General features: G+C 45.5%; 1 protein-coding gene across 2 annotated transcripts in view; it reads left to right on the top strand.

The window, feature by feature from the left end:
• DDX11 (DEAD/H-box helicase 11) overlaps positions 1 to 25,591 on the top strand; it is a 35,587-nt gene that overhangs the window by 962 nt on the left and 9,034 nt on the right. The window contains exons 2-18 of one of the 2 annotated variants that reach the window (XM_048829210.2): positions 177 to 323; positions 2,051 to 2,287; positions 4,842 to 4,928; positions 9,243 to 9,400; positions 10,873 to 10,918; positions 11,909 to 11,986; positions 14,299 to 14,386; positions 16,186 to 16,391; positions 18,087 to 18,239; positions 18,365 to 18,411; positions 19,302 to 19,381; positions 20,625 to 20,669; positions 20,798 to 20,865; positions 22,310 to 22,348; positions 22,862 to 22,982; positions 23,625 to 23,759; positions 24,999 to 25,111. In XM_048829210.2, coding sequence (XP_048685167.1) covers positions 177 to 323; positions 2,051 to 2,287; positions 4,842 to 4,928; positions 9,243 to 9,400; positions 10,873 to 10,918; positions 11,909 to 11,986; positions 14,299 to 14,386; positions 16,186 to 16,391; positions 18,087 to 18,239; positions 18,365 to 18,411; positions 19,302 to 19,381; positions 20,625 to 20,669; positions 20,798 to 20,865; positions 22,310 to 22,348; positions 22,862 to 22,982; positions 23,625 to 23,759; positions 24,999 to 25,111 — 1,848 coding nt within the window. Of the gene's footprint in view, positions 1 to 176; positions 324 to 2,050; positions 2,288 to 4,841; positions 4,929 to 9,242; positions 9,401 to 10,872; positions 10,919 to 11,908; positions 12,017 to 14,298; positions 14,387 to 16,185; positions 16,392 to 18,086; positions 18,240 to 18,364; positions 18,412 to 19,301; positions 19,382 to 20,624; positions 20,670 to 20,797; positions 20,866 to 22,309; positions 22,349 to 22,861; positions 22,983 to 23,624; positions 23,760 to 24,998; positions 25,112 to 25,591 lie in introns of both variants that reach the window. The other variant, XM_048829201.2, reaches the window with a different exon arrangement.

Raw genomic sequence — 25,591 nt, 5'->3', positions numbered from 1 at the left:
GGCAGAGGGCCTGCTCTGGGGGTCAGGCTCGGGGACTGGCCCTGGGGCTGCTCTGGGGGCTGGCACCAGGGCTGGAGGGGTCAGGCTCAGGGACTGGCCCCAGGGCTGGCAGAGGTAAGGAGAGGCATGCAGAGCTGTGTTAGCACACTTCACATGGAATGTGTTTTCTCCGCCAGGAGGCGGCTGGTGCAGCTCAGGGAAAGGGCAGGGTTAATTTCCCATTTCCTTACACCCCTTACTCCATCCAAGAGGATTTCATGGCCAAGCTGTATGATGTTCTGGAGGCTGGCAAAGTCGGGATCTTTGAGAGTCCCACAGGGACGGTAAGTGAGAGCAGTGTGTTGCTGAGCCTGTCCTGCATTTGGATATTGACGAGACTGTAGTTAACAAACAGTACCACCCCTGCAAGTTTCTTCAGTATCCCTTTCAATCCTGTTTGGATCCAGAATTATTGAGTTGTCAGGGAGCGTAGAGCTGTTGCCAGCCACCTTTGGCTTATAATTGTCATGGAGAAAAGGTACAAATAAAAACAGGAGAAACATGCTAGCAATAAAAAGATTCTGCCTGGACAAACTACATCTAGGCTGGGGAATAACAACACTAGTCAGTCAATGGCCTGGAGAAACCTGGAAAGCAGTAATTCTGAAATAGGTCATAGGGTAGGTAGCAGACTTCAAAAGTTGTACTAGTCATATGATCTACTGTAGTATCTTAAAAGTGCCAGTGGAAATTTGAGTTACATATTAAAAAGAATACATCACACTGTCTGGAAGCAATAGCCCCTGTCTGTATGCTAGTGATGGGAATATAATGTAATAGTGTGTATAGATTGTGCGCCTCCATACCAGAAAGATGTGGCATTTAAAGAGGATCAAAAATAAGTAGGAGTGGAAGGGACTTACTCAAGACGGAAATGTAAAAGCATTAAAAGTGAAATGTGCCTTATATATAATATAATTATGTTTGTGTTATTCTCATTATTGCAAATACTACCGAGCCACATCTCTGGGGCTTGTCATCTAGCAGTGGCCTTGTGCCTTTTCCTTATGGAAATCCTTCTTGTCAAACTTGTATTAATACATCTAGTTTTGAATCAATGTGTCACTTCTTGTGTGTTTTTTGTGATTTTTTTAAATCGATTTTCTTAAAGAAACAGATGAAAAGTACAAAAAAGATAAATGACTTGCGGTTTGTATATGTTTCTGAATACCACATGCTTCATAGGGTATCCAGTAGAATTTATGCAATTATACAGTTTGTCAAAAAGTCAGACCAGACAATACAAAACCAGGCAATGCTGTATAGACGTAACATGTTAGGGTGGAGGTAACAATAATAAAATAGAAAAAGAAATACATGAACAGGGAGTGGAGGGAAGCGGGGGAGGGAAAGAGAGGAGGAGTTAAGTGGAATGGAGGTCTGGCATTCTTTGAGTCATCTCAACATTTTTTTAATCCAAACATATCTAGAAACAGGGTCCAGATTTCTTCAGATTCATATAATTGCTCTGTATGGTGATAGGATATTCTTTCTTTGGCTGCTAACTTGGACAGCTCTGAGTACCACTGCTCTATCGTAGACGTTCGTGTACTCCTCCATTTTTGTAAAATCATGCACCTGGTGATCATTGCAGTCCTCAAGAACCAAAATCTTTGTGGCAGAGTTAACACAGCTTGGCACATAAATGATGTAGGATATACTTTTTGATTGAGGTTTCGTTGCTGAAGCTGAGCACTGTTTTAACGCGTGTTCACCTCTTTCCACAGCTGTCTGGCTGCTGGACTGTCCCATAGCATATGCCTTAGGGTTCCTATTTCTTTATTATAACACCAGCAAACATCAGAGGCTAAGGCCTTTATCTTGTGCAACCTCTGTAGCATCCTGTACATTTTGAATAAAATCTTTTATTGCTTCAAGCATAACCTGAGCTCCACAGAGGCATATTTAATATAATGAAATATGTTTTGCCATTGGGATTCTTTTAAGGGCTGTGATAACTCCCATTTCCACCAGGTGTGTTTGGATATTTTTGTTCTTTTTTTAATTGCAGGGAAAATCCTTGAGTCTTATCTGTGGAGCGCTCTCTTGGCTCAGAGATTTTGAAGAAAAAAAGAAGCAGGAGGAGGCCCGCCTCCTTGCAGATGAACATAATGGACAAGACAAGCAACAACAGCCGACGTCATGCTGTGCGGAGGCCTCAAACTGCCAGGGCTCAGTAGGGGAGCTGAATTGGATCACTGAGTTTATGCAGAAAAAAGAAGAGAGGGCCATGGTGGACAGACTAAAGGTCAAACAATGCTCCTTTATAGTCCAGATCAGTAGCAGTCTGTAAGGAACACAGTGGATGGCATAGTGGGAACAGGGAACTTTGTAAAGTCAAATGTTCTGATCTGCTAAGCGCTGGTAGCTGACCATATGTAAATGATACTTTTACTCTTGTGTCTAAGGACTGTAGCAAGTGTCCCAATTATACCAATAATCAAAAGACATGCAGCTATTTACATGTTCATAACTTTCAGCTGTATTTCTGGAGAATGTCCTCTCAACGAGCTGGGAAAATGGCAGCTGAGAGGGATGTTCAGCTCCAGTGGTTTAAACCATTAGCTGGATGTTTCTGGTGTGACTATCTGCAGTGAAACAAGATCGGCACATAGTGGCCATAAACTGGTTTCAAAGGTAATCCCATATTAAGGTGAATGGGATAATTCCCAAACCCTCTTTGCACCAATGTCTGTTTGTGTCACTAGATGACAGAGATTAATGGCCACAGGGCTCTTCGCAGCCAGAAAGATCAGAAACTATGCATGTGTGAAAGAGAACAAAACCATAGGGTCTACAGCAGTGGTTCTCAACCTGTGTACCGTTGTGGGCTGCATATGAAGCTCTCTAGGTATTATGTGGGCCGCATCCGCACAACATATATATATATACACACACACTACCTGTATGGCCCTGAGGATGTCACATGGGCTGCAGCTGTGTGCTGATTGGCTGCAAGTGGCCTGCAAGCTACGAGTTGAGAACCATTGGTCTAGAAAAACATCTAAATCAGCCTATGCCCCCCAAGTCATCAGAATTCACTGATTCTGGAGATGCCCTAGCTATCTGCTATATGGCTAGCTGCTGATTGCTGGAGGTATAAGTAGGGCCAGCCTTTGTGGCGGGCAGCCAGGGCGGTTGCGCAGGGTGGCTCACCAAAGAGGGTGCCATGTGCTGGTCCGATCTGGCGCTCCACTTGCACACTGTGGCCAAGCAGCTGCGGTGCTGGTTTCTCTTCCTCTTCCAGCCCAGCCTCCCATTTCACCGCTCCTCTCAGCCTGCAGGCCCAGGGCTGCCTTCTCTCTCCCCACTCCCTTTCTGCCTCTCCCCCCTGTCCACTTGCTCCTCTTGGCCAGCCGGCTGCCAGCTGAGGGCGCCAGCCAGTGACGGGGGCTGAGAGGAGCCCTCATCTGCTATGGCCCTACCTCCTCCTCCCAGAGGCTCGTACCACTTGGTGGAGAGAGCGGGGTAGGGAGGCTTGGTGGTAGGCCTGGGGGGTTTCGAGCTGCCGCAGACAGCTGGGCTCTCCTGTGACGCGACCCCTGCCTCCTCCCTGGGCTCTCGAGCCCCTGCCAGGCCTGGGGCAGTGCTGGTGGGAGGGTGCTGTGCATGCAGCTCTCCCCGTCTGCCCGCCCCGGCCCTGCCATTATTCGAATGCAGAGGCCGGGGAGCGTGGGGGTCCTGGACCATGCTGGGCAGGAGGTGGCACCAGCACCCAGTGGACAGACTCCCCAACCCGTGGGTGCTCCTTGCTCCAGGTAAGCCCCCTCGGCACGAGCCCTGTGGAGCAACTGGAGTCTCTTCACCCCATTGCCTCACCAGTAGCCCCTGGGGAGACCCAGTGTGCCCTGCCCATCCCCCCACCAGCACCCCTGGGGGAAACTGGACCTTCCCCAGTTCCCCCGGCCCCATCCCACTTGCCAGCACCCCTGGTCTAGGGAGGGATTTTGGTCTGGTCCAGTTCAGGGAGTTCAGTCTAGGGAGGGATGCGGGTTGGGTCCAGTTTGGTCTGGGGAGGGATGTGGGTCAGGTCCGATTTGGAGGGTTGGCTGGGTCTTGTGGGGGGCACAGCTGGTTCTGATCCTAGTCTCTGTGCCTCTCTGCCTGGGGGGAAGGACTAGCAAGACTAGTATGAATAATGATACTGTAAATAAAATGTATGAAAGTTCTTCATATTTTTTTATTTTTAAAACATTTTAAACAGTTTTTAAATTCACCCCAATTTCATACAAAAATTTAATTTAAGCCCTGGTAGTTCAGATGAGAAGTGTGAAGGATGAGGTAGTGTGATGGTTTCCTTTTAGTGGGAGCAGCACATGTCTGGTGTTTTGGCCAGCTTTGGCTTTTGTTAGCTGCTTTTACCCTCTCTCTCTCTCATACACACCAGAGCTCCCTGTGTCCTGGTCACTTTTCCCAGCTGTGCTGTGAGGCATAAGCAACTGCTGCTCTTGTGCTCTCTCCTTATGCAGCCCAGGTGGGGAAAGTGACCTGGATGCAGGGAGCCCTAATTTTGCTCCTCGCTCCCCCCTTCACAGCTCGTTAGAGGTGTGCAGGGGGCAGAGGAGCAGCAGTCCCGGGGGAGCGAGCAGCAATGCCAGCTGCTTCGTGCATCCAGGTCAGTTTCCACACGTGGGTGCAGGAGGGGGATGCAGGGGTTAGGAGTAAAGGAGGCACAGGGATTAAGGGCGCAGGAATGGGAGCAGGCCTTCGGGGCTAAGGGAGGTTCGGGATCCTAGAGAGGAATGTTGTTTGGGTTCTAAGCCTAAATTAGTAAATTGACCTATATACACCTTTCATTTCAGGAAGAGCAAATCAGGAGGAAGAAGCGAGAGGCTCGTCTTGAGAAAATTCGCCATAACGTGCAACTCAAATATGCATCAAAAAGAAAGGTGAGTTATCCCAGAGAGCAGAGGCGTTTCTGTACTAGAGGTTCAGGTCCTGCTATTGCTTGTTCATACATGTGCCTTTTTTCTCATGAATATTCTCGTTGAAGTCATTGGGACTACTTGTGTGTGTAAGTGTTTGCAAGATTGGGGCATTAAAGTCTTGGATTGTGTGTTACAAGTTTGTCTCCGTTTGTTTTGGAAGCTCTCAAGATATGGGTGATTTTGATATGGAATATTTCCTGTGATTGCATTTGTGTGCCTGGAGAGGAAGAGGATGTACTTTGGTGGACTATACTCCCTTCTGTTGTCATCCTGTATGTCTGCTTCTAGTGTTTTCAAAAAGCTTTGTTATTTGGTTGTTTTGAAAATTCACTAGAAAGAGTAGAAATGTGTTGGATTATTATTATTTTTTTAATAGTCTCTAGATTTGGGTTCAACTTCAGCTCCTGACTGTGGCAGCAAAAAAACCAAAAACAGCTCCATGAAGTTAATCTGAGGGTTTTTTATTTTATTTGTTTAGTTAGTTAGGTTCCCCTTTGGGGAACAATTACATCTATTGTCTTGCTTCACACAGTGATATGTTAATGTGGTTTGGAAATGGCCATGCCTTGTGAATAAAGACAGTAGATTTTATTTTTGCTCACTAAGAAGAGGGCTGACTGGGGGGCTAGTCTTAGTTCTCTCAATTCTGAGCATCTGGTTATGCTGTGGGCCAAAGTTTCAGAGACACCTGCCGAAATTTGAGTATGCTCATTCTGTGTGCCTGAGCAGGCAATTCTGTGTTCAGTCACCTATTAGGAAAATATGCTATTATATAAATTGTTAGCATGTCTTCACCTGGAATATGTATTCAGTTCTGGTCACACCATCTCAAAGGATACAGCTGAACTAAAAAGGGCATAGAGACAAAAATAATTCGGTATAATTAAAAATTTCCCTATAAGGAGAGACTAAAAAAATGGAACTGCTTAGTTTAGAAAAGAGACAAACAACAATAAGGTCAAATTATACAAAACAATGAATAATCTAGAGAAGGTGGATCAGGTTCTGTTTCCCCATTTTCATACCACAAGAATCAGGGGGCATTCATTGAAATGGAAAGGTGATTAATTTAAAACTGATAAAAGCCCCCTTTTTTACAGAGCACAAAATTAACCCATGGAACTTAATTCCATAAGATATTATTGATGATGATTTTAGTAGAATCCATAAAAGGGGTTAGATACTTCTAGGAATAAGAACATCACAATGTTTTTGTTTTGTTTTTTAAGCCGTAAGGGATATAAGGATATGGGATATGCTTCAGGACATATATCAACCGCTAGCAGCTTGGAACTAGGAGAAAATCCGCTTATGGACAGTTTATTACATATATTCTACTACATGCTTTTTTGCACACTGTCTTGTACTGGCCCCTGTCAGACAGGATGATGGACGAGATGGGATCTATTATCGACCACCTGACCGTAGTGGTAGTGACGATGAAATGCTAAGGGAGATTAGAGAGGCTATCAAAATAAAAAACTCAATAATAGTGGGGTATTTCAGTTATCCCCATATTGATTGGGTACATGTCACCTCAGGACAAAATGCAAAGACAAAATTTCTTGATACTTTAAATGACTGCTTCTTGAAGCAGCTGGTACAGAAACCCACAAGGGGAGAGGCAACTCTCAATCTAGTCCTGAGTGAAGCGCAGGAGCTGGTCCAAGAGGTAACTGTAACAGGACCGCTTGGAAATAGTGACCATAATGTAATAACATTTAACATTCCTTTGGTGGGAAGAACATCTCAACAGCCCAACACTGTGGCATTTAATTTCAGAAAGGGGAACTATGCAAAAATGAGGAGGTTAGTTAAACAGAAATTTAAAAGGCACAGTGACTAGAGTGAAATCCCTGCAAGCTGCATGGACACTTTTCAAAGACACCATAATAGAGGCTCAACTTAAATGTATACCCCAAATTAAAAAACATAGTAAAAGAGCTAAAAAAGAGCCATCGTCACTTAACCACCGTGTAAAAGAAGCAGCAAGAGATAAAAAAGGCATATTTTAAAAAGTGGAAGTCAAATCCTAGTGAGGTAAACAGAAAGGAGCATAAACACTGCCAAATTAAATGTAAAAATTTAATAAGAAAAGTCAAAAAGGAGTTTGAAGAACAGCTAGCCAAAAATTCAAAAGGTAATAACAAAATGTTTAAGTACATCAGAAGCAGGAAGCCTGCTAAACAACCAGTGGGGCCCCTGGATGATCGAGATACAAAAGGCACTTAAACACGATATAGTCATCGCAGAGAAACTAAATTCATAGTTGACATTCATAAATGAATTCTTTGCTTCAGCCTTCATGGCTGAGGATGTTAGGGAGATTCCCAAACCTGAGCTGTCTTTTGTAGGTGACAAATCTGAGGAATTGTCACAGATTGAAGTGACACTAGGAGGTTTTGGAATTAATTGAGAAACTTAACAGTAACAAGTCACCGGGACCAGATGGCATTCACCCAAGAGTTCTGAAAGAACTCAAATGTGAAATTGTGGAACGATTAACTATGGTTTGTAACCTGTCCTTTAAATCAGTTACTGTACCCAAGGACCGGAAGATAGCTAATGTAATGCCAATATTTAAGAAGGGCTCTAGAGGTGATCCTGGCAATTACAGACCGGTAAGTCTAACGTCAGTACTGGGCAAATTAGTTGAAACAATAGTAAAGAATAAAATTGTCAGACACATAGAAGAACATAAATTGTTGCGCAAAAGTCAACATAGTTTCTGTAAAGGGAGATCATGTCTTACTAATCTATTAGAGTTCTTTGCGGGGGTCAACAAATGTGAACAAGGGGGATCCAGTGGACATAGTGTACTTGGATTTCTAGAAAGCCTTTGACAAGGTCCCTCACCAAAGGCTCTTATGTAAATTAAGTTGTCATGGGATAAGAGGGAAGATCCTTTCATGGATTGAGAACTGGTTAAAAGACAGAGAACAAAGGGTAGGAATAAATGGTAAATTTTCAGAATGGAGAGGGGTAACTAGTGGTGTTCCCCAAGGGGCAGTCCTAGGACCAATCCTATTCAACCTATTCATAAATGATCTGGAGAAAGGGCTAAACAGTGAGGTGGCAAAGTTTGCAGATGATACTAAACTGCTCAAGATAGTTAAGGCCAAAGCAGACTGTGAAAAACTTCAAGAAGATCTCACAAAACTAAGTGATTGGGCAACAAAATGGCAAATGAAATTTAATGTGGATAAATGTAAAGTAATGCATGTTGGAAAAAATAACTCCAACGATACATTCAATATGATGGGGGCTAATTTAGCTACAACTAATCAGGAGAAAGATCTTGGAGTCATTGTGGATAGTTCTCTGAAGATGTCCACACAGTGTGCAGCGGCAGTCAAAATAGCAAATGGGATGTTAGGAATCATTAAAAAGGGATAGAGAATAAGATGGAGAATATCTTATTGCCCTTATAAATCCATGGTACGCCCACATCTTGAATACTGCGTACAGATGTGATCCCCTCATCTCAAAAAAGACATACTGGCATTAGAAAAGGTTCAGAGAAGGGCAACTAAAATGATTAGGGGTTTGGAATGGGTCCCATATTAGGAGAGATTAAAGAGGCTAGGACTTTTCAGCTTGGAAAAGAGGAGACTAAGGGGGGATATGATAGAGGTCTATAAAATCATGAGTGGTGTGGAGAAAGTGAAAAGGAAAAGTTATTTACTTGTTCCCATATATAAGAACTAGGGGCCACCAAATGAAATTAATGGGTAGCAGGTTTAAAACAAATAAAAGGAAGTTCTTCACTCAACGCACAGTCAACCTTTGGAACTCCTTGCGTGAGGAGGTTGTGAAGGCTAGAACTATAACAGGGTTTAAAAGAGAACTAGATAAATTCATGGAGGTTAAGTCCATTAAAGGCTATTAGCCAGAATCGGTAAGTAATGGTGTCCCTAGCCTCTGTTTGTCAGAGGGTGGAGATGGATGGCAGGAGAGAGAGAGATCACTAGATCATTACCTGTTAGGTTCATTCCCTCTGGGGCACCTGGCATTGGCCACTGTCAGCAGACAGGATACTGGGCTGGATGGACCTTTGGTCTGACCCAGTATGGCCATTCTTATGTACTGACTGCATCCTGTGTTGCTGAGCAGTTCCAGAGACCGTTGGTCGTGTACCTCTCTGTTCTGCTGGGGACATGGATGAATCCTGTTCCCTCTATTCTGTAGGAGACGGTGCTGCCCTCTGAACTGTCTGTTGTACGGAATGGTGCTCTCTGTCTTTGAGTGAATAATAGTCCTTTGTGCTAATTTCAGAGGCTTGAAGATGATGAAACTCAGCGGCTGCTCCAGCTCAGTACAGAGATCTTGTCGACGGAGTTAGGGTCAGATGTTCTAGAGCAGCTGGATCATGAGGAGGAGGAGCTGATTCTTGCCGAGTATGAGAGTGATGAGGAGAAGAAAGTGGGATCGTGGTAAGGGTTGGGAGTGAGTGATTCCTTGACAGGGACTTACTGCTTGTATCACATTTAGGTAGTGATAATGAGGGGTTTCTGGTTTGCTGGTTCCTGGGGTTCTCATGTGGAAATTCAGGCATCCTTCTTTTAGATCTAAATGTATCTCTCTGGCACATAAATCTGGAGTTCCTCCCTATTTGGTCCTTGGAAGGCAGATTCTGTATTTCCATATAATTACATGAACCGCAAAGGCTTTTGTTCAGCTGGATCAGCTTCATGCTGACAGCACTGTGGCTTGAACTCTGATCTGAAGAAGTGCTTATCTTATCTGGAATGGGTAGAGCCATCCACTTCATCCTGGCCTATTTCCCCATATAAACCCTCTGAGAACTGGGTAAATAACTTGAGTTCAAATTCCTTACATCAGAGAAGCAAAATACTCCTCAGGATGTTAGTAAAAGATGTTAATCCTGCAGATTAGTACTGACAGCTTTTGAGGCTCTAGAATTTAAAAAGAAGACATGAACATCTTGAAGGACACTGAACCGCTGCATAAAAACCACACACAGTCTCTCTCTCTCTCTCATATACACACAGTTGTTCCTTTGGCATCTGGATTTCAGCTTAAACCGTGTGTTACCAGGGAAAACAAAACACATGTAAAATTTGGATTTACCAGCAAGTATAATAAATATTTATATAGCACTTTCCATCTGAATAAATCCAAAACACTTATTAAACTACATGTAAATGGAATTGCTTTACCAAGCACTAAAATGCAGTCACTTCTCGGGTAACCAGGCATGCACCTGTAGCATATGTTGTTATGCAATAGTATGGGGAGGAGATGATTTTAGTCAAGGACACTAGGGCAAATACCTACTTGCCCAAAAATACCCTTGGTTCGTTACTGAATGCAGAGAGCAGATAGTGCCTCAGTTTCATCCTAAAATCTCAAAACACATGGCAAACTGCATCAAATTCTGTTTCAAACTTAATGCCTGCACCACTCAGCCATGCACTCTGGTTTATTTTAACACCTGTTGGAGAATCTCGTGTATTAGATTTTTGGCTCGCCTGACCTCTCTCTACTTTGTGTACGTACGTATGTGTTTGAGGTTTCATTTTAACCAGTGTACCAAGGAATATTGTGGAACTGATTAGCAGGGGCCTGGAGCTCATGAGCTAGTAAATCCTCATGAACTCTTTAAAGTGCCTAGTAAAGAGGATGCCAAAGAATGCTCAGATTAGTGCGGGATACTGAATCGTAATTGCTAAAAAGTGCATGTTTGACCCCAGATTGCTGTTCATCAGACTTACAGGCCACTTGTAGAAATCTGACTTTACTACAACTAATGGTTCAGTAGACTGAGGTTTTTCCTGAGCTGATGCTACCACCTCACTTGAAGTCGCTTTGAAGCACTGTATAGGAGACAAATCTTTTGGAAAGCTGCTGAAAGAAAATGATCTTATTTTCCCCACCCCCACAGGTTGGATGAAGATGATGATGATTTGGAGGAGGAGCATGTGACCAAGGTAAGATGTGGAGGGGCATCTAATGCTTCCCCTTTACAATGTGTGTAAAAGAAGAATTAAAGTTTCCTTACAGCTACAGTGTGATATGGGACAGCGGGATCTAGGAACTGGGGATCTGGATTACTCTTCAACCTGTGGATGCCACTGCCCTGCTAAGGGGATCTCTGCCACCATCTCCTTTTGAATTATACTGGCTATTTAGGCAGCTTATTCTGCTGAGATCGCTAAGATTTTCTCCCTGAAGTCACTGTAAATGCACACTACTGGAAATGGCCATTTATTACTTTTAAAAGCCACTGCTTACTTGCCACTTGGTTCTCTAGTGCCTGGATTGGTGGCACATGCTGCTGTGTTACCTGGAGAGTATCTCTGAAACTTGGGAGATATGGCAAGAGTCTGTTAAAATTTATCTTAGCAGCGTTTTTTTCCTATGCTTTACTCCTGTTAGTAAGAGATAATGCTACAGTCAGCTGGCCCCTGACAGTGTTCAGCCTTTGAAAGGCACGCTCAATAAGCAAGGCAGGAAATGCTTCATTAAATGTCCCAGCACCTTGTGAGGGCTATTTGGAATCCAGTCACACATTGACCCCTTGATTAGATTGGGAGACACAAATGTCACCTTTCACTGATAGGATGTATTGTAGGTAACTTGCTACCAGCATGCCCCCTGGCATCTGGATGTGGCATCATGAGTCTGCATCTATTCACTTGCCAGCTGTCAGGTTTGGTCCTCACAGGTGGGATGCTAGTTCCAGAGGCTGAACCCTCCTACTGAGTCACGCAGTGCCTTACTTCCCTCAGGATATTCGACAGTCAGACAAAAGATGGTCCTATGTGCGGTCATGGGGGTCTCCAAGCGTCCCATGAGTCTGTCTCGAAGTCCCTCCGGTCCAGTATTTGTGGGTCTTTCCCATCCAGATTCTCTCATGACAGGGTAGGCAGACAGCCCTCCTTGAGTTCCTCTAGCCTTCCTTTTCTTTTTCATCACAGATTTACTACTGCAGCCGCACACACTCCCAGCTGGCTCAGTTTGTGCATGAAGTTCAGAAGAGCCCTTTTGGTGAGGAGGTACGGCTGGTGTCACTGGGGTCCAGGCAGGTATGCAGCACTCCAAGGTGGTTCCCAGGGGAACTGAAATGCTGTCTCACAAAATACAACAATCCTTCTTGAAATCCCGGGAGATGTGTGTGGGTATGACCGTTATGTCACTAGTAAACACCTAGTAAAAATATTTGAGACTCAATTCCTCAGGTGCCCAAATTTTGCTCCTCTGAAAGTGACATTAGCAATGCGTGGGCTTAACTTAGGTTGCCAAAATCAGAGCGAATACTAGCTACACTAATCTTTTTAATTTGGCATTGTGGTGGTGCCTTATTCCCCACCATGAGCTTAATGTGACAACCTGCTGAGGTTCCCAGAACTGTGAGCCACTGTGTTACCCCTCTCGGCCTCAGCAAGTGAGAGCTTTGCTGCTGCTAAGCAATATGTCAGCTCCCTGACATGCCAGCTTGTCTGCCTTGCCAGCAAACTCTTTGGGACTCTGCCAGTCCAAACTTGTGACAATCAATGAACTCCAATTCCAGAGTTCTGCAGAGACATCTTCCTCTGCAATGCTCTGCCCTTGCTATAGCACCCAAAAACCTTGTCAAGTTTGTTGCTTCTTTAGAAGTACACAGTACACAGCAGCTTACTAACCTAACTTGGGTTGACAAACCCTCCTCAATGAAAGCACTGAGTTGGTTTATGATAAAAGTAAAATAAGTTTATTAACTTGGGGCATAGGTTTAAGTGATAACAAGTATAAGGAATAAGTATAGAAATGGTTACCAACAAATAAATACTTCTAGGACTCAAACTTAATTTCAGCAAGTTACGATCTTTGCCTATGCAGGTTTCTCACCTATACTCTGTTCCCAGAGACTTCAACCCCCTTGGCTGTGTCACTATTCTGTGACTTCAAGAGCTCTAGCCTCGTTAGTCCCTCAAGTGAGGGATGCCAGTATGGCTTTTTCTCTCTCTGCTTATATCCTCAAAGTTTTGTCTTTGTATTCAAAGTTGGGAAGCCTCTCTTGGGGCTCAGCTTGCTGTGTCTACGAGGGAGCTGATGCCATGTTAATGTTTGCAGTCTCTTCCCCCCTGTCGAGTTAGTAAAGTGACTGTCTCCTCACTTCCTAGTTTTGTTTACCTTTTATGTAAATGTACTTTCACTGTCTCTCGTCTCAGTTTACACTGGAGACTCATTAAAGCAGGAGGGACCACATTCCTTTGTCTGAGGTGGGGGTGACTTAAGCTTTGTCTGCCAGACACATCTTAAAAACACATGTATTCTCAACACACATGTATAACTTGTCATATATCACGTGTATATACACTACCCAATATTAATGACCAGTGTGTTACTAGTTCACATATGATACTTTATATGATACTTTTTAGATACAGATTATGACAACAGCATGTTAGGTGTAGTATGTCCAGCCAGACAAGAGTTGCTGTCACAGTGTAATGAACCAACAATGGGCCGCTGTGTCACACTTGGATCAAGTGCTGGAACCTGTAATCTCCAGGGGTGAACCTCTGTATTAAAAATTAGAGCATCCAGGGGTGGTTTTTGGCCCATGGACTGTGCTTTGGCCACCCTCGTCATATGTTCAAGAGCCTTGCTTTCCTCTTCTACTTTGGGGACATCACAAGCACCTGAAGTGTTAGGAAAGTAGTCCCTTGCTTTGTTTTAGTATTCCTGCAGGTGCTGGCGTAAATGGGAAAACCACAGAACCATGGATGCAGGCATAGACCATCTTTGGGGTACCTTTTTTTTGTCTGCTTGCTGGTGTATAAACTTTATGGTGGCATACAGAAGATTTGGTAACTCGTTCTGGAGTAAGGCAAAGTATGCACACCTGGCAGCATCCCATATATTGTAGAACAGTAGTTCTCAACCAGGGGTCCAGGGGCCGTGAGCAGGTTTTGGGGGGGGCCGCCAAAATAAACCAGAGAGCATGGCCGGTGTTAGACTCACTGGGACCTGGGGCTGAAGCCCGAGCCCCACCACCCTGGGCTGAAGCTCAAGCAACTTAGCTTTGCAGGCCCCCTGCGGCATGGGGCCCGAGGCAGTTGCCCTGCTTGCTACCCCCTAATGCCAGCCCTGGCTTTTAATCTACTGGCTATGCAGGAAAAAAGTTGTTGTGGCAGAGGTGGGCCGTGGCGTTTTTATAGAGTGAGGGATGGGGGGGCTTAGAAAGAAAAAGGTTGAGAACTCTGCTGTAGAAGACCTGTCCAGTTCCAGAGCTAGTCTTAGACTGACTGTTCTAAAGGAAATTAGACCTTACAAATGAAGGTGAGAGCACATAACGGTCTCTCTCATTCTGTTTCTCTCTAAGAGCCTCTGTGTGAACGAGGAGGTGCGCCATCTGGGGGCTGTCCAGCTGATCAATGACCGCTGTATGGAAATGCAGAAGAACAAACATGGTATGAGCACTTCCTAACTTGGACTACTGAGGAAGCAACTGCTACTACAATCAGTATGAACACTTTTCCAGTGCAATGTGCTTTGTCTGGTTGCTGATACAGTAGCTTATGCGTGGATTCAAGGGGCTTTCTTCAAATGCTGCTGTTTCCCATTTGGGAAGTGGGGCTTGTCTCTCTAATCCAGCTAGGCTGTGTCTTGGGGGATGTTTGTTTCAAATGGGGAGGGTGTCATTTCCAGCTGGACTTTGGAGCTTTGTGAACGGTCAAGTGGAGATCCAGAGTGATGCTTCAGTGAGTAGAAGGTTGTATTGTTGATATGGAAAAAGAGTTGTCTAGAATAGGAGCTAGAAGTCAGGAGATTCTCTCCCTCCCCCATCTATTTCCTGCTCTGTTTCTGAGGACAATCCTTCCCTAGAGTACCATCCACCAAGATGCTCACTCTTCAGCTCTTTCGAGCAAGACTGGCAAGAATTCCCTGAGGTCGCTGGCCTTTAACATCAGTGGTGATAGGGTAGGTTGTGAGACAGAGTTCCTGCTTACTGTCCTGGGCCAGCCACGGAGCTTACCAGCTGCACTTGGAATGTTCCATTTGGATTCTTCTTGACCATGATTGGTGATGGAGCTTGCTGCAGCAGCTAAACCTTCAATACTAGCTGCTCCGGCTCTTCCCCTGCATTACTCAAAGGTGTTGAGTGGCCTTTTAAAAATTCAGCTTAGCTTTCCCGTCAGGTCCATAAACAACATACAATTTTCTCCATGAGGCTTTTGGTCTGTGATGCTTTGGTTATCCTCACTCACCCATTCCATCTTCCCTTGGAGTTTAGAGGTTATCTTTAGTGACATGGGGGCCATATTTTCAAAAGTATCTAAGTGACCGAGGCGGTCCCGTCTCAATGAAATTCAGTCAGACTTGGGCGCTTTTGAAAGCATTGTCCTCAGCAATGCTTTTTGTACCTTGCTCTTTGTTTTGAAGCATATTTTTGATTCTGGAAACTTTTGCCAGTTGTGTAATTGGAACTGACTGGAATGTTCCAAGTGCACTCGATACTCTGGTGATGAGCTTTGTACAGGCACCTGGATGGATTGGAATAGAATAGAAAAGCCCAGTGGTTAAGCTCAGGGGATAGTGTGTGGTAGCTTGTATTGCTTCCTGCTATGACTGCCCTTAAGAGCTTAAAAATCCTTTTAAGAGCTTGGAGAGTTCTAGTGGGAGACTGGTGGGAGCTTAGACTCCAGGAGTGAGAATCCTGTGGGAAAGATATCTTCAGAGAAGCAGAACTAGTCAGGGACTTTTTTTCCTCCCTACCTCACAAGGCAGAGGAGATCCTTCTAGACCATTGTGCTCATTGAGTACTTTGAATCTGTCACTGTAATTGGGAGGACGTTGAGTGGAAGGTCCTTGTTTGTAACTCCCTACTGATGCTAGAGGAGATTGGAATGATCCCAAGTACGAGCATTTTTACAGTCTGCTGTTGAAGCCACCTTGTGATAATATCAGAAGCTGCACAATGGTGTGGGGGTGAGAAAAGAAGAAAAAATTCCAAGTGGCTAAATCTCGTGACGGTAAGAGCAGGATCCACTGGGGACAATACTATGTGCAAATCTTAATTCTCTGTTCAGTGTCTCAATAGTACAGCACTAGGCACTATATATGCAATAGGTAGGTAATGGATGGTCAGGTGTGTTGCAAAATCTACTTTGAGATCCGTGGATGAAAGGTGCTATAAAGATGCAAAGTAATTGTTCTGACTCTTGTGAATATTGCCTATACTCAGTTCTTTTCTGCCTCCTGTCCTCAGGGAAGAAGAGTGAGGGAGAGGAATCAGAGGGGAAGAAAAGGCGTGTGAGCCGGGCTGTGTGTCCATTTTACTCCTATGAGCAAATGCAGTTTCTCCGGGACGAGGTTCTAGTCAAGGTGAAAGATATTGAGCAGCTCGTGGCCTTGGGCAAGGAGATTAAAGCCTGTCCGTATTATGGGAGTCGCTATGCCATTCCTGCCGCCCAGGTGAGAAGCTAGGGCTGTTGGTGAGGAATAGCTCCCTGGCACCAGAAAATAAACTGACTCACTTGTTCTCTGTAATGCTGTATTCCTCAGGTTTCCTGCTGATCATATCAACTTAGAACTGTAAAGTTGAGTGTTTTCTACACATCAGCAAAACTAGAGCTGATCGAAAAACAGAAATTTCATTTTGCAGGAAATTCTAGTATTTCAACATTGGTTTCAGTCACATTTTGGGATGAAAAGTCAAAATATTGAAACTTGTCTTGGAATGAGAAGTTCTGAAAGATTTGGAAATAGCTAAATGTTTTCGTTTTACTGTTTGTGATTGGAATGAATTGTTTCAATGTTCCTGAATTGAAACATTGTGTGTTGACCAAAAATGAAATGTTTCTGGTTGTTTCCGCATTATTCTCCGGCTGCCTGGGTTGCCATGAAGCCTCATGGGAGTTGTAGTTCAGATGCCTCACACTCCCATTTCCCAGCATGGGTCAGGACAACATCTTCCATGTTGCACCTCGTTCCTGGGAAACCCAGGATGCACATGGCAGCTTGGCTAGGTGAGAATGTGGTGTAGGGTGACCAGATGAAATGGACAAAATATCAGGACACATGGGTGAAGGGAAAACAAAAAAACCCGCTGGAGCAGCCAAAGCCGCAATATCGGGACAAATGGCATCCCGGCTGTGCATTGGTCGGGACGCAGGACAAAGAACTAAAAATCGGGACAGTCCCAATTTTATCGGGACGTCTGGTCACCCTAACGTGGTGTGTCATGGGAGATTTTGTCTGGCTGGGGAGCTCAGCACATGAGGAAAAGGGGGGCATGAGGCACAAAGTCCAAGTCCCGTGGTGCACGGTGATGACTAAGGCTGATGTTGGGATTAATGTTAAATTGACACACAATGAAACATTTCGTTTACATTTTCCTGAAGAAAAATTGAAAAATGTCAGCAAAACTGACCCATTCCCATGGAAATGCAGAAACCAAAGACATTCTTTGATGGCAAATTCCCTAACAGCTCTAACCAAAACGTAGAGCTAAATATAGCCCTTTGGAGGAGTGGGAGAGGTGGAGAGTGGTTAGAGCAGGGGGTTGGGGATGAATGCCACTATTTCATTGTGATGTGCTGCAATTCATTTAATCTCTATGTGCCCAGTTTACTCATAGTTATAATACTCAACTCCCTTACCAGGGACATTGTGAGGCTTACTTAATGCTTGTAAGGCGTTTTGAGACACTTGGATGAAAGGTGGCTTATAAGTGCAAAATGGTATTTGCAATGGTACTCTGGTGCCAACCTTAACACACTAAGACAATCTGAGCCATTTCCATTGCTCTGAGTGTGTTTGTCAGAAGAATTTCTCTGTGACCATCTAATAACATGAGAATTTGTGAAAGGCATTCATCTGCAGGTTCCTTGCTAAAATTATGTTTTTAATGTAAGTGCTTCGGGGGAAACACACATTCAGTGGCTAGAGCACGGGACAGGCAGTTGGAAGACCCAGCTTCTCTTACCAGCTCAGCTGTTCACTTGCTGTATGATCTTGAACAAGTCCCCTAGTCTCTTTCTACCTGTTTCCTGTCCATAACAAAAGGGAGTAATATTACTTACCTGTCTTTGGAAAGCCCTTTGTAAACACCCACTATTCATACTATTGAAATAATACGATCATTTAAAGCTTGTGTTTCTCCTGCAGCTGGTGGTGTTGCCCTATCAGATGCTCCTGCATGAATCTACCAGATGTGCTTCTGGGATCAAACTGAAGGATCAGGTGGTGATTATTGATGAGGCCCACAATCTGATAGACACTATAACCTGCATCTACAGTGCTGAAGTCCGTGGCTCTCAGGTGAGTCAGGGGCTGGAAGTTACTGCTCTGTTAACCATTCTTGTGTTCTGTATCTAGTAGATTGCCACCTGTAATGGAACCCAGTATTTATGGAGTCGTTCATACCAGCTCTGTTTCTATTGTAGCTGTGCTGTGCCTACTCCCAGCTGCTGCAGTACATGGAACGATACAGGTGAGGATCCCAGAGAGGAACAGCTCCGCAGCTGCAAGCAGAGGAGAAGCAAGAGCTTATTTCTCTCTCATCTGCAGGGCCCTGTCCTGCTTTTCCCATGCAGGAGGCTATTTGCACTAATGCTCTCACAATTGAAAGGAGAGTGCTGGTTTACTAGCTCTGTTTAGAACCTTCGTAAGCCTAGTTCTTAGGGTTGGTATTAGACAGCCAGGGTGACATTTTAGCATGTGTGGCTTTTTCTCGTTCTCTTAAATTCTTTCCCAGTTTCTTCCTCTACTTTGGCAGCCACATGCTGTGCCATAACCTCCAGCTTTTAGTTTTTCACGTCTCTCCCAGGCTTTTGACCCTTTGTGTTCTAGTTGTCTTCGTGGCTGAAACGGAATGAATTCTGGTGACCTCCAAGGCAAAATTTGTGTACAGTGTATCCGCCCTATCCAAAACTTGCATCAGGCTTACCAGCTGTACAGTGATTGTCGCTTACAGGGCTAATAATTATGTATTTGTCTAGCAGCTAGCAGAGTGGGGCCTAAATCCTGATTAGACTTTGGGCACTACTGCAATATAAATAAATTAACCCTAACCAGTGAGAGAGGAGAAAGTCAGTGCTAGAAACTGTTAAACACTTGGACTCTTGAAGGGACATTGCTGGGTAGTGCAGTGATTCTGGCACCTGTGAACACTTGGCCAGGGCTTTCTGGGTTTGTCCCTTGCAAACAAACTGGAAGGGTGAGTCCAAGGGAAATCTGTGTCTTAGTTCTCATCTCCTCACGCTGAAGAAATGGAGTTGGGCTGATCAGCTTGATGGCTTGTGTTTGGGACATAGGAAGCTGTGTGTTATAGTCCCTGTGGGCCATTCATTCTGGAGTTTAATACCATCAACTATCTCATAGGAAACGTCTGAAGGCAAAAAACCTGATGTACATTAAACAGATTCTGTATTTGCTGGAGAGGTTTGTGTCCATACTAGGAGGTAAGAGAGCTTTCACTTCCATTGATGTTCCTAAGACTCTGAGCTGGCTGGTGCTTCCTCAGCATGTAATTGCCTCCCCTCTCTCTCCCTGCGGTTTTTGCAAACTCGCTGTTGTTTATATCCTAGCTCCATCACCTGCTAAATTTGTCAACCTGTTTTGTAAATTGGAGATGTTGACTGTTGGATCCACCGGAAGTTTGCCTCCTCTTTCATTGAAAGGAGGCAGCAAGTCATGCTGTAGGTCACTGAGGAAAGAGGTCTTTTATTCCTGTACTCCCAACAATTTCTCAGATTTGACTTGGAGTGATGGGGGAATGAAGGGTGCCAAGTTACTAAGATGGCAGACAGATACTATGGTGATGAGCATGGCTTAAGAGCCTGAATAGAACAGAATTGCTGTACTAGTAGTTAGTGAGGCCCTTTGCCTTGGCAGACTCTTAACCATCAAGTGAATTTCTCTTTTGAATATTGCCTTTTATTCTGCTGTGATTCTAGATCCTCTGGAGCTAACCTGGCTCCTTGTTTACTTCTCTACTTGTCCACTAGGCATCAGATGTGCCTTGAGGGGAACCGCTGCCTTTTGTAAAGAACCCTTCATTGTCACTAATAGGAAGATGCAATTTGACACTCTTCTCCCTCCCCCTTTTCCCTCTTCTCTCAGGTGCTCCATCCTTTTTTCCCTTACCTCCTTCCCACCCTGGCCATCCCTTAAATACTTCCATCAGGAAATGCAGTGTGTGTGTAACTTCAGGATTTAAGCTCCAGAGGTGTGAGACGTGAGGTGGAGATTAAATACTAGAAATAAAAAATAAAGTCAGAGGCACCAACTAACCTTGGTGGCTTGAGGGAGAACTGTCCCACTTCACCTGCCTGTGTCTACAAAGGTCACTTAGTGCCTGCGTGAGAAGGTGCTTTGCACTCCTTTAGTCTCTGCAGCATGATGAATACTGTGTTAGTGTTTCTATGCACCTACCCGTCTGCCACCTCCTGTACAAAAGTAATGTAGGTGTCCGCTTGCAGGGATGCTACAGAACTTTTGTCATATGATATGGAACTATCCTACAGAGGAAAACAAAAATTAGCAGAAAAGGCAATGTTTTGACTGTAGAACTACTTTCCAACCAGACAGTTAATTTCAGGGTGTGGTCTTTGTGCTAGAGTTGCATTCCCCCTCAGCTGTTTTAAGTTTTTAGATAAACCCAGTGTGAATCATGCTGCCTTGAAGTGGTTTGATATTTTGCAGGAAACGTGAATCAAAATCCAAATGCTCAGAGCATTTCTCAAGCAGGTAAGATGTGCCTCTGAATGCCTCAGATGCCTAGAGCAGTGTACGGCTCAACAGGCAGGGGAGATGGGTGGTGGTGGGGGGGGAAGGGCTGTGGGCCCAGCAGGTAATACATGTTTCTCTTCTCTCAGGGACAGAACTAAAATCTATCAATGACTTCCTGTTTCAGAGTCAGATTGACAATATCAACCTCTTCAAGGTAGTGTGAGAATTGTCTTCTGCTAGGACACAGAGGGGTAAAGTGACGGGGGGGGTGGGGGGGAGGTTGGGTCATGCAGGAAGCGTGTAGCAGAGCTGGGAATAAAACCCAGATGTCCTGACTTGGTCCCATGTTCAGGACGCTAGCCTACTTCCTGCCAGCTTCTCTCCATTGCCCCAGTTGTCTTAGAAGGTATTCTTTTACGTTGGCTATGGCAGCATGCTAAAGCTGTGTGCACCCAGGGAGTGTATTTTCAGGCCATGGCAACAACACACGTGAGTGGAGGTGGGCTGTCTGTGGGCAAAGCAGGGTTATTTATACGTGTGGGGCTTGTGATGCTCTCCTTAGGGTTCTCAGAACTAAGCCAGGGAGAGCTTTGCTGGGGCTTAGACTGTATCAGCTCCCTGCCACACCAGTTCTGTCAGCCTCACCAGCAAGCGCCTTGAGATTCTGCCAGTCTTAATCTTGCTTTGTAGGTAATGTTCAGTGTGCCTCAGTTCCCCAGACATGTCTCTGCAGTGTCCAGTTCCTCTTACTGGGCTCTCACAGACTTTATGAAGTCTGCTGTCTCTCCTGTTAGCTCACTGAGGACGCTCTTTCCCTTAGTATACAACATTGAGATGGTTCATTAATTGCCCTCTACTTCAGATCCCAGCCCAGGGACCCTAAAGATAGCAGCAGTCTGCCATGTCCTTTTAACTAAGCTGCATTGTTGCTAGGATTCCCTGGGCCACTTCCCCATGCCCCACCACGTTCTTCACTCTTACCTCAGGGCCTTGTCCTGGTTGAGTCCCAGCCGCCAGCCTGGAGCTCCTTCTCACTTCCCCCAGTCTCTACCAGCACTGCTCTAAGGTCCTGTAGCTCCCTCAGACAGCCAGGTGCACTGTCCACACTCCTCCAGTTCCAGGAAGGAATGGAACTGAACTCTGCTGCTCTGTACTGCAGCTCTTTTTATATGGACCTGCTGGGCCTGGATTGGCTGCTCCCTGCAGACCTTCTGTGATTGGCTATGTCCCACACTGCCACTCTAGGCAGCTTGGAGGATTTCACTGCCCTTTTCTGGGGTGGGGTGTGGCAGGGCTGCGAGGCCTTCAGCAGGGGTAGAGTGGAGGGCCTAGTCCACCCCATCGCAATACTTCACTGTTTGGCTAAATATTCTGACAACAATGTGTTGGGTGTGCCCTTTGCTAGTTGGCATTAAGGAGCTCTTAGGTCACTGGGTTTGAAGAACACGCTTATTCTGGAACCTAGCAAGTCATTTAGCTGAAATTGTAATAAAGTACAGCGCACGTTAGGCGATTAATATTACACTGTACACTCCTCTCCCAGCATCGCTATTGGAGGAGAGATGGGGGTGGGGAACGGATACTAGTCCAGCAGGGGTGGCTGCAGGATGGGGAAGGGGATTCTGAGTATTAACACGTGCTCTGTCTTCCTCCCACAGGTTCAGCGTTACTGTGAGAAAAGTCTGATCAGCAGGAAGGTATTGTCCCAAGTTACTCCTTAACCAACATGGCAGGATGTTCAGCCCTGTCTAGTTCAAGGACAAGGGGCAGTCTAGCATTTAAAGGGGAAGGAGCATAGCAGCTGGGCATATGGCTGTAAGCCTCTTGCTTTCCTCTGCATATTGATTGTGTTCCTCTGGTTTACAAAATGGCCCCTGCAAACGTCCCCAGCTGCTGGGTATTTGATGCTCACAGTGTATGGCAGCTAGTAAGCACTAGAATGCTAACACAGAGCTAGTTCTGCATTGCCTTTTCTGGGACTCTAAAACATGCCACCTGTAGAGGCTGCGTCGTGTGGCAGGGGCGTGCATTAGCACTTTTGATTCAAGGGAGGGAAGAAGCTCTGGCTAGAAGAGTTTGGAAGCACTGAGACATGCCAGAAAGTCTGGCTTCTGTAACAGGTGTATAACATGCAGTGAGGGCCTTTGTATGTGACTTGCTGTCAGTGTGTTTGTATCTTTTGTAAATCCTGCTCTTTATTTACTTGGCAGCTTTTTGGGTTTGTGGAGAGATATGGAGCCACCAGTGTTGTAAAAACTAACAAGGAAAAGCAGAAGATGGCTGGACTGCAGAACTTCCTTCTCGCCCTGCATCAGGGCCCTGACAAAGAAGGTGAGTTCAGATGCAGGGTAAAGAGGGGGAGGAAGTGAGGCTGTGGAGCTTGCATCTACATGGGACAAGGGGGGAGATGCACTTGGCTTCAGAGCTATCTCCAGTGGAGGGAGACACTCGCTGCAGAAGCTGCCTTAGGAAAGCTAGTGAAGCAAGGGAGGAGAAGGCCATGAGGAATGTGAAATTTGGATTCCCTGCTCTACTATTCTGTTTGCCAGAGTGCATGCTATTTATCTAGAAAGATTTGTTCCTTTCCTCGGGGAAGTGGCATGTGATCCATGGTATACACCTTCAGCTACCTTAGCACCTTGGCTAAGCTAGCATAACCCCCAAGGGTAGATGCAATGTATGGCAGTGGAAGGGGTTTTCTGTCTCTCTCAGAACTCTACCTCCTGGAGCAACAGTAGCTAGGTTGATGGAAGCATTCTTCTATCGACCTAGCTGTGTCTGCACTGGGGGTTAGGTCGCCACAGCTTCAGCGCTCAGAAGTGGGGATTTTCACATCCCTGAGTGCCATCGCTTTTTCAACCTAAATTTTACATATAGACCAGGCCTTAGCTCTTGCATTCTTACTCCTCTGGGAATGGAATCTAAGCTCTGACTGGATGATTTCCCCCCCTCCCTTTCTCTTTTGACCTGCAGCTGCTATTCAGTGCTCTCCTGTGGAGGCTGAGGATGGCCAGCCCAAGATGGCCTCTCCTCTGATGCAGATTGAAGGATTTCTCTTTGCTCTCACCAATGCAAACCAAGATGGGAGAGTCATCCTCAACCGGCAAGGTACTGGAGTGAAGAGCACTCACGAGGCTCAAGCAAAGCCATGTTAAAGCCACTGGCTAGTACCTAGACACCTCACTGATGGGAGACTTAGAAATTTAAGTATAATTAGATTGTAAGACTTAGATTGCATTATAAGAGACAGGGCACTCTCTTACTCTGTGCAGCATCCTATACACAGCACCTAGCACCATGGGGTCCTGCTGAATTGGGGCCTGGGAGCAACATAAATAATTTAGTACCAGCTTAAGGGTCCTGCAGGAATGTGAGACCTCTGTTGGAAGGGCCTCATTCCCAGAGACAAGCACCCTATGTAGGGTTCTCATAGAGCTCAAGGAGAAACCTTGGCAGAGTCACCCACTTGACGCTGGAGCTGGCCATCCAAACTATTACTCCTGGGGGAATTCTGTGCCACCGTGCAATGCAGAATTTGCACAGAATTAATGTTCTGCACATAATTTCCTTTTTCCCTGCAGAAATGGGCTGCAGAGCTGCTGGCTACCACTTGGGGCCATTAGACCTGGCAGAGCCCAGCTCCCCAGCCCACAGATAGAAAATACTGTTGGGGTGATGGGGAGGGAGTTGGAGGGCTCCTGGCAGCTGCGGTTCCCGGGACTCCCTGAGGGAAGGAGGTGGCATGCAGGAAACGCCACAGAAGCCTGGGATCCAGCATCAGGCTGCTTCTCCCTTTGGGCTCTGAGGAGTAGTGGGTGTGGATGTCTGGGCTGGGGGTGCCCCATGCCTGGGATTTGTGGGGAAGGGGTGTGTGTGTCTGGGATGGGGGGGACCCTGTGGCTGGGCTATATGGGAGATGGGGTGTGGGTGTCTGGCCCCCCTGCTGGGCTCTGGGGGGAGGGAGCAGAGAAACAGGAACTGAGTTGTCATCAGGGTTTCTTTAACTCTCTACTCCTGGGGGATTTTTGTTGTTGTTGTCTGTATTGTTACAGACATACTTGCTGACAGGTATTTTGAAATAAATTACCAAAATAATTGAAACTGTTGTGATAATATTGTGGTTTTTTGATGAATAAAATATACAGAATTTTAAAATATTGTGCGCAGAATTTTTAATTTTTTGGTGCAGAATCCCCCCAGATGTAAATGATTTAGATGGGCCCTGCAGCACTCTGCTCCTGCTTTGAAAGTGGGGTTTCCCCTCACAAGGTGGTCTGCTGATAATCCTGGGTGTTCTACTAAGGTGTGTGTGTGTCTGTCTGTCTGTCTTTTGTCTTCTTTACCCAGGCACTGTAGGTCAGAGCAGCCTCAAATTCCTCTTGCTGAATCCAGCTGTCCATTTTGCCAAGGTGCTGAAGGAATGTCGTGCTGCGATCATCGCAGGGGGCACCATGCAGCCGGTGAGGGAGCAAGGTTGCTTCTTTAAGAACTAACTGGTCTATCTGGCACCTTTTGCCAATCCACAAGGAGCAGCAGGAGGAGATGGATATTGGACATAATTGGGATGCTTTAAAATACACCAATGAACTGCTAAGCAACACTAGAGCCATGTATTCCCACCCCATTTCAGCACGTTTCTCCAGGCTGCCTACATTGCAGTGATCAGGCTGGGAATCTGCTTTTCCATCCTCCTAGCGGCAGGGAAAAGGTGACAGTCTCTTTGCATATTAGCGTGAGGTCTAGGGACTTTGTGCTCTGCCCGTCCTTCATTTATTGCTCCTCTCAGCAGCAAAAGAAAAGCACTGTAGGCACCAAGCAAGACCCTCCTCTGTCCCATTGCGCCATTCCCCATGAGGTAGCTACAGAATTAGCAATTCCTGATGGTACAAGCATAGCAAAGCCCCACTGTCCCTGACACGCTGTCCATTTGAACTGCTAGG

Source organism: Caretta caretta, chromosome 1 (genome assembly GCF_965140235.1).
Source record: "Caretta caretta isolate rCarCar2 chromosome 1, rCarCar1.hap1, whole genome shotgun sequence".
NCBI classification, from domain to species: domain Eukaryota; kingdom Metazoa; phylum Chordata; order Testudines; family Cheloniidae; genus Caretta; species Caretta caretta.
Note: the sequence above shows the minus strand (reverse complement) of the source record. Positions and strands in the feature narration are given on the sequence as shown.